Source organism: Phaethon aethereus, assembly GCF_964289735.1.
Source record: "Phaethon aethereus genome assembly, chromosome: 1".
Taxonomy (NCBI): Eukaryota; Metazoa; Chordata; class Aves; order Phaethontiformes; family Phaethontidae; genus Phaethon; species Phaethon aethereus.
In genome coordinates, this window is record NC_138575.1 from 48,420,658 (window position 1) to 48,430,085 (window position 9,428).

Below are 9,428 nucleotides of genomic sequence, written 5' to 3' on the forward strand. Positions count from 1 at the left end.
TTAAGATGCCTAAGAGAACAGTGTTGTCTTTGAGGTGCTTGGGTTTGATAGTGACATTTGTACTCAAGCAGAATGTTTGCTTACTATGAAGCATTTTGTTCAAATAAGGAGAGTAAATTGGTCCCCTAGGTAATACAGAATCCAAGTAGTGCTCATTTCAGTGAAAGGACCCAGGAAAAAGAACAAAGGATATTTGTTGAGACAGAATAACAGATGCAATTACCTATTTTTTACAAAGTTGTCATGTCAGATTTATAATTTTACATACATTCTCTTTTGAAAAGAAGTTGCAATGATTAGACACACTATTTTCTTACTGTGCTCAGAATGAAGCTGCCAGTTTTAGGACAGATTTCCTTGTCACAACTGCCTTTAAAAGAAACACATCACCAACTGTTGTACAAATGCATACTATCATAAAGTTTTAAATTTATATGTGTGCAAGGTGCAACCCAATTTCTTTTCACAACATACTAGTCATAGCTTTGAACCTTTTGGTAATTATATAGGATTTTGTTTTGTTCTGTTTAGTCCAGCAGATCTCTCTTACAGAGAAATTATAATAAAAAAGGGGTTCAAGATCTCAAGAGAGGTTTGAGAACTTTGCATTTCCTATAAAATTCAAAATGTTCAACAAATGAGTGTTTGTATATTGCCTGGCCAAACTAGTAAAAAATAAATTGCTTTGCTTGTTTTGTGATTTCCCCAGATTTTCTGTGTCTTTAGTGAAGAGTTGGAAATGTCAGTTTTTCTGGGGAATGGCACCAGCTGAGACCCAGCTGATTGTATGCACTTTGTGCCTTCTCAGGTGGCTTTGCTTTATTGATTCGGTGTTGGAGAAGTCCAGATGCTAATGCTCTTAATGATCAGCCATTCTTTCTGACTTTTGGTAACAAGTATTCTCATGCAGTTAATATTAAAGAGAACTTTGTGCTCTACATCTGTTATTTCAAAATTCCCATTTTTGAATTCCCCTAGTCTCAAGTAAGTAGTACATTGTCTCCCTTTTTTACTCCCTACAATCTTTTCTCCTACTTCCAGGGCCCCATGATGCAAAATGTCATTTTGCCGGTCTTCAGTTCCAGTGACAACTTTAATTTTACTGATTTTAATGGGCTTTTCAAATACAATCCCATAGAAGTCTCCAGTAGAAGGTGCTTTGCCCCAGAAGTACTCATCAATGCTGCTATAAGCCTTGCTTGCCTCATAGTTTTCAAATACATTCATGTTGGTGTGCAAGTTTGCAGGTGGGTTGTCAGGGATATCAAATGATTCCTCTTCAAAATCGTCATCCTTTAGCTTGTTTTCAGCTCCTTTGTAAGACGAGTAGTATCCCATGTGCTGGAACAGAGATGGCTTAAAACGTATCACTTCCTTTTGGGCTAACAGCCCACGAAAGTGGATGAGCAGCCAATCGCAAGGCATTTCTTGGTAGAACATCAACAAAAAATGGGCCAGACGTGGGAGGTCATGGGAATGGTAAAGCTTTCCAATGTACCCCAGTTTGGAGAATTCCAAAGTTACCCAGTAGGATCCTTCTCGTGAGGTAATTACTTTCTTAACAGCAGTCAAAAAATTCTTTGAGCAGCGAACATCATCTTCTAGCATCACATAATATTCAGAAAGATTAGCACAGAAGTTAAGAAGGAAAGCATAATCTACATTTTGTTTGGATCGAAATTTCACACGGTCCTCAGGGTCATTGTAATTTCTTTTGAGGCCATCCAGTACAGGATAATACTCCTCAGGGACATGAATAACTATTAATCTGCCCGCAATAATGTGATGTGCAAATTTCTGTGAAATATCCTGGACCATCCCTTCACACCAGCCTGCGTCAAAATCTGCCAGCTGCACTACCACTGCAATTTCTTTGAGTTCCTCATAACTTGACTGCTCAAATATGGACTTGATGGTCTCAAGCAAGTAGTTTCCCTTCTTCCGTTTCACAGAGGATAGCCCAATTGTAAGATATCCTGTACAAAAGACAATTCAAACAAAAACTAAGTACCTGATTTTGGAAACCATTTCACCACAAAGCTATCCTCCAGAGTTCCGGTTATATTAAATAAACCTTTCGAATGGTGAAGATTGGGAAATTTGGTACGTGAGCTTATTAAGCTGCATGCAACAAAGAAGGCTTATTACCCTTTCATGAAAGATGAATTGTATTGCAAGCGAATAGACATATGGAGACTATTGCATTAAACATTCACTTGTTAACTGCAAGGAATGGCATGTAGTGGACAAAAGCCAAAGCAATGTACACGCATACGCCTGGTAGACAATGATGAGGCTGTAAAATCTGCTAAAAGAAAGGGGATTATGAGTTATGATTCACACAATATTTTTAAGGCAAGGAATTATGAAATGCAGCACAAAAAAGGGAGCTATAAATTAATTGCCAAACTTTATAATTCTAAGCACTCTACAAGACTAGTTACACTTTTGCATAACTTTACAGTTTTATGAATGTTGCATGGATAATTTTTTTCTGCATGTTCATTTTTAACTGAATTTGTCCAATTTTTCCTTGCTAATACTTCTTCTTTTAAGTCTCTTTCAGGACTCATTGAACATTTTACAGGGAACTCCCTCTTGCAATATGTAATTTATATATTATTTTAAAGTAGAAGAGAACTTACAACTGCATACCTGTGCTTCTGTAAATAATTTTTAATGCTGTTACATCTTTCTAGAGAGAGATGTATCTTAAATATAAGGAAAGATTTTTCATCTTTGCTCTTTTGGTGTCAATGCCATTGCATTTTTACCAGCAGTCCAAATCAGTTTTTTCAGATATTTGTTAATATATCTCCATTTTTCTAACTTGTGTTGTAAAAAATGTTAAGACTTTATAATTGACAGGGCGTACTTTAGTTGAACCTACCTCAACTTTCTTAAAATGTTGTGGACTGTAAAAGACTGCTCTGATAAAGTGATTCAGAGTTTCCCTTGAGGCTTAAGCCTGCTCAAAATGCAGTTGTACAGTGAAGTACAACCCCCAGAAGCCATTTACGCTGCCTACAGAGCCCCAAATTTCTAAAATCTAATTTGAACAAACTTTATTTTATAGCTTTCTATTAAGATCAACAACTCACAGGTGATTGTATTTTACCTTCTGTGGTTGGACTTCTGAGCCTTGTTTATGTTTGTGAAATGATTGATTTGGAACCCAGAGGACACCTGTCTAAAAGCTAGGTATGGCCATATTTCATTTTGAGATGAAAGTCCTGAACCCTGCCTGAAGTCAGAATAACTAGCTAGCCCATCTGCAGATGGCTGTGAGAAGAATCCTACTTTACTGTCCCCATAATAACACAGTTCTCCTCCATTATGACAGCTAGAGGAACAGGGAGATCCATGCACAGCTGCTGGACTGGCAGAACAGGGGACTTGATGGGTGTATCTATGTGATCCCAAGCATATCTTAGACTGGATTTACTGTTTATACAGACAGAGGCTGACAGGATGGTGTCAGAGGGTGGTTACAGAGCACCACCAGCATGTGCCTTGCTCATGCTTTCTAAATCAACTCCCTCTGGCCTGGGGGGAGATCCATAAAAATATGCTTGCACAGACCAACCAGGGGCTGCCTGCGGGGCGACTACAAGTCAGGCATTTGGTCAGAAGGTAACCAGGCTGTGGGGCAGCCACTGCTAGGGCTGAACTAGCAGCTGCCCAGGAACTGCCCATGCACAGGGAGATAGCTGTCCCACTAAGTCTCTGAGATTGTCACTGCTTAACTCAGCCTCTCTTGCCTAGAAATACCACAGGGACTATATGGATTTGACCCATTTTTAAATTAACTCATTTCATAACATTCAGATCGCAGTTACTTACTTTTCCTTGGCAAAGGCGTGCCAGCTAGGTAGCGATAGGAAATGTTTATAGATCCTGAGAAATTAGACAAATCTTTAAAAGTGTGAACATAACGCTCTGGGTTGAGCTGGTGCGTGGCTGTTTCTCTTATTAATTGCTTGTCCCCTTCCTATTAGTGAGAAAACAAAAAGAATAGGAGAGGGAGAGAGACAGAGAGAAACACATTTGTGAATGCCAGCCAGAGAGGAAACACAGACAGGCAGGTTTCCAAGAATAACATTTTTCAGTGTCAGCTTTCGTGAAAGCATGTAGATGCCACCTCATTTTTTTAAAAACCCAGTACTGAATGTCATACATTTTTGGTTATGGAAAATCTACCGTAACCCTTCAGATTACGGTAACAGGAAAAGAAAAAAAAAATGTGGACAAAAACTCTGGAAAGGTTGCAAACAGTAAATTATTGCCAAAAATTGATGTGGTATTCAAAATAGGGATAAGATAGCATCAGTCAGCAACAGACCAAAACTGTTGCAAAGGAAAGATGAAACTAGATCCTGGTATCTGGTTCATTTTGCCATCTTTCTCAGATTCGTGATAAGAAGAAATGCATGTGATCATCCAGACAGCCAAAGCTTTCTCTGGATTTGGTGAACACTGTTTGGTGGTATTGAAAAAAAGCGAATTTATCACCATGCCTCTTCTTCCTGCCTCCTTCTCCTGTCTTTTTCTTCCAAGAGGCTTCTCAAACCATAGTAAAGTCACACAAGAGAAGGAATAGCTTCATCAGCAGTGCCCTATCCATAAGCTCAGTTATGGATAAGCTCAGCTGGGTCTCAGGGAAAACCTGTTCCTCAGTCCATAAGAAAAGGGAAAATATCTAACAGGTTGTAATGTCATGAGATTGAATTTAAAGGTAGGAATGCTTATTTAATTTACACTGCTTGATTCTAGTCTGAAGAGAGGCCAGTATATGACCGAGTTAATTTCTTCTGATATATACAGTATGTTAACACACTGAAAACTTCCTGATCTGTCATTAAATGGGAGCATTGTGCTACAGTAGTACTGCAGCTAATAAGAACAACCACAGAAACAGTAAACAGCACTCATATTTAATGATATAAATATTAAAAAGGTGTAAAAGATGTATTTTAGAGCACAAAGAAATATTTCTGTAAACCAACCATTTTAAGTTCATTATTCTTTCATAGAAGTAGTAAATAATCCACTTCTGAGCTTAGGAAAGATCTTTGATGGATATCCAGGGCTATCTACCTGCACTGATATGCTCTCTTGATCTGCAATGTCTCTCCAGTAATTTCTTTCTAGTGCTGCTACACTACTTTGCATTTGCTTATAAGTTATGAAAGGAAGGTTTATGTTGATCAGATTCCAGATTAAAATGTAATTCAGTGGACTAGGAAAAGAATGCACAAAAACTTCAGGAGATTTTCATGAAAACTGTCAAATTGGGAAAAAAAAAGGTGGCTAGTCCAAAAACTTTCTTTTTTTAAACCCAACCTTTCTTTAAAGTCAAAACATCATGTGTCATTGGTTCCAGAATGGAGCACCAAAATTCTTCATTTCATAAGGTTTTGGAATGGAAACCCATGCTACTGAGATTTTTCTACATAAAAAGTTTCAAAATGTTTAGAAATAGAGAATGTCAGGACAAAATGTTATGGTTTTAACAAGAAAAATATTTGAACTGACCACAAAAATTTTCTTTTTTTTTTTTTTTTTCTCTTTAAGAAAAGCCTTTTGTGCCTAACAATGATTTTGGGTTTTGTTTTGTTTTTTTTTTTTTTTTAATTATTGTTGTTTTCATTCCTTTGTTGGATTGAAAACAAAACTGAAATATGAATTTTTCCAGAAATATAAAATCTCGTTCTTCTACCTCTGACTACTATGCAGAAATCAGTGAAACTGAAGAGCCTGGTTAACCTCTCTTTAGCTGTCGTCTTTATTTTTTCTTGGATGGTTCTTTTTTCCATCTATTAACTAACTCCTAACTTACATTCCAGTGTTTGCTGGAGCTTTGGAGGTTCCTGTAGGTGCCATGGGAAGAAGTGCCAGAAGTTCTCAATTCTTTATAGAGATACTCTGCTCTGCTGAGGATGTTGTGAAAGCTATTGTTTTCATAGTGCCCAAAATAATGATTAGTACCCATAGAAGAGTTCAGAAGGCATGCTTCACTTACAATTTACTTACAACTGAGAATATGTATAAAAAATTGCTGTATTTGTTGTGATATCTGGTTATATTAATTCAGTATGTCTTCAAAATATTTGATCAGATGTGGTTCACACACTGCAGATGAAGCAACTTAAACTGCTCTGCTGAGACACAGGCATCAGCACTCTATACCCCCTATCAAATGTACTTAAGCAATTTTCCCAGGTGGGTCCTTACTTTCCATTTCCACAGTAAATGCCCTGCAGAAAACAGTAAAGGGATTCTTTGGACATGTGAGAGTCTCTGAGCAAAAAGGAAAAGTTCTCCTCTCCTTTCTTAAGATTTGCCACAATGAATCTCACTTTGACACTCTAATGCCCTGAAAAAGGTCACTCATCACAGCTTACATCTGGTGAAAGAGGTACCAGCCCTGCGTTCCCTTGCACAGCCTCCTGCCTGAGACTGGGAAGAGAAACTCAGGGTCGGTTACCTTCCTCTATCAATTACCTCCAAGAGATACTCCAGTAGGAGACTTGCTACAGTTCGAAAGTCAGAGGGCCTTCATGGCTCTGAGGACTTTCAAATTCCCATCGCCTTGGGGGAACTGGTTAGCCTGATGTCCTTGAAAGCTATCCCCAAGTGTATCTCTCTTCACTACCAACACTGAAACTGCTCATCTTTTACCTCAGCAGAGAAAACACACCAGACAAGTTAACGGAGCTGTCAAACATGGTCAGGAAAGTTGAAATTAGAAATAAATAAATAAACTAAAAAGTCAACAGCCTAACACATTTGAAAAACGCTTCATGGACCATAAAGGTATCAAGAGATCTAGGAGAACTGTCAGGAGACTTGGCAAGGAGCCACATGAATGCAAACACGCCAGAACTTTGATGAGAGAATCAATGCAAGAAAGTGAATTTCTAAAAAAGGGTGAAAAAAGAGCAAATTAAGAATAAGACATGGAGCCATCTGGGGAGCTGGCAAATAGGACAGGAAAAGATTTCAAAAACAAACCAAGAGGAACACCATTAGCAGTGATAATAAAAGCACTTTTAGAAACATCTGGGGGGACTTTGAAGCAATTAGTGAATGGAGAAGAAGCATCAGGGAAAGTACCACTGGGGAAAAAAAAAAATGATAAGCCAGGTCAAATTTGTTCACAACCAAGAAATGATGAATAAATAAAACACAGTGCAAACCCTTAGTGCAAGTACTGTTAGAGAAAGCAATATGTCTGTAAAGGAGCAACATGCTAGAAGCATGGGATATTGTTTCAACGGTTTAAAAATACTAGCATAGTCTTAATAATACTGTAAGTATTTACAATATTGTTATAAGTAATAAGTAAAATATTTTAAGTTAAAATCACTAGCAAGTTATCTATTGTTCTGATAAATTACTGTAAGGATTTTACCATTTGTGTATTGCATTTTTTTCATATTGTGATGTTTTTTTTCAGATCCAACCAAGATTAGACTTCATCTTTCAGAATATTGGAAAACCCATACTGTCCCAGTTTGCTGAATCAGACAAAGGGAGGCACAGAGGATCAGAAAGACACTCTAGTTCAATTCAACTTTAAGAAAGAGGGGTGTCTAATGATATCACAATGTTACATATTCTGTTCAGTCATTTTACTATTTGCAAGATCCAGTTATTAAGGTACCATGTTATTTTGCTGGGCTCAGTCCAACATCTGAAGAACTGGAAGTTCAATCCATTCATCAAGTCTTCAGGGCTTACTTGGCATTCAGCACTGAGACACTCATGGGTTACATATAAACTGTAGAGTTATGTTACATTGTTGGTAGTTCACTTGTTGAAATTCCTAACACAGATGTTTCCATAAATCTTTTTCACAGCCATAAACTTACACTAGGTACCATTTATGTCTAATTGTTAATGCTGTAGCACTGAACCCACCAGAATCAAATCAGAGATATGGAAAGTGAGAACAACAAAAAATAAAAGCACTAAACAGAAATTAATCATGCAAGGAGCTTAAAATACATGGAATTAGTGTAAGTTCTCTTCTATAATTGTATTTAATATTTTTTTAATACAGTATTCACAGGTGAGATTTGCAGTATGGACTGAAAAGGAGCTCCTAGCTTACAGGAATATTTCAGATGTAGGTAACTTTCAACATTAAAATTGAGGGAAATATGGAAAATACAGGGAACTCAACAGAAGATAGCTGAAGGACGTTTTGCTACATTCATTATCTCCTATGCTTCCAATAAACAATGACATATTTACTTCTGTGAAAAGGACTATTAGGGTCTGACACACCCTGTGTGCAGTATATATTGATAAGATGACTTCATCATAAAGGAAACATTTTGAGGATACTTCACTGTTAATGGTACACTAACAGGGGAAATTGCAGGAGTTATGAACTTTACTGCTTAACTAGGGATGTGTCCCGTTCTGTTGTTCCAGGATCAATTCTTCCATCTAAGAAACTTACCAAAACATAACCATCTTCAATGTACAAGTTCATGAAGAGCAAGCAAATGACAAGGACTCCTAAGAATGACACTGCTGATCGTTTCCGCAAGCATCTCATTTTATCAAAATATTTCAAGCTGTGTCTCATGTGAAGAAAGGCATATAGTAGTGTCACCTATGAAGGAAAACCACAGTATTACAAGAACTGCCCATGCAAGAAACATGATAGCAAAACAACTTACCTTCAGATGTATCAAATCCCTTCAAACATGCATAGACTATACCCTTGAAGGTGGAATTAAATTAATTTAATCATTGTCATCTTCAAGTTTAATATACAATCTTAACTATAATTTAAGATTCCATACTTTTTTGTCACTACAGAAAAAAGCACACTTTGTCCTACCCATTTTAGGCTGGAATTATGAGGTCACTGTGGCAGGAGTGCATCAGCAGTTCAGTTTCCCACGTATAACTGTCAGATCCCAACTTGATGGCGAGAGATGACGTTGTACGTTGTTTCCCCATGTACCACTGTCTCCCTCCAAAGACAGCTCAGGACAACAGGCAATGAAGAAGCTGTTGCATGACTGAGTATCCTACCTGTCCTACACAGGTAGGGTAGGTAGGATACTATACACATGTATATGTTTGAACAAGATCTGGCCAGAAACTAAAGAAACAGGCTTCAGATCAGACTGCTCAAACTCTGAGGGATTCTTAATTAAGAGTAGATTGTAAGCTCATGATTTATGTTCTCACTTGTTTAAGTACAAATGTATTTTGGCTGTTGTCCATAACAAAGTCTGATTTTTCTATCAAATGTAATATATAGAAGTCATGTACAACTGGAGAGTTTAAAGCTAGCCTGTGTGAAGTAGTAAATAGCACGACGTGTGCAGTGGTTAAATTCTGCATTTAAATACCTTCATTTTTGACAGTGCTGAGCATCTAAATTGACACAAAATAGGCCAAAT

General features: G+C 37.4%; 1 protein-coding gene across 1 annotated transcript; it reads right to left on the bottom strand.

Moving 5' to 3' along the window:
* Positions 1 to 819: 819 nt before the first annotated feature.
* Positions 820 to 8,613, bottom strand: MGAT4C (MGAT4 family member C; the record flags this gene model as incomplete). The annotated part of the gene is given in 4 exon segments (XM_082014339.1): positions 820 to 1,976; positions 3,844 to 3,991; positions 8,471 to 8,596; positions 8,599 to 8,613. Coding segments are annotated over 4 exon segments (1,446 nt in total).
* Positions 8,614 to 9,428: the final 815 nt, after the last annotated feature.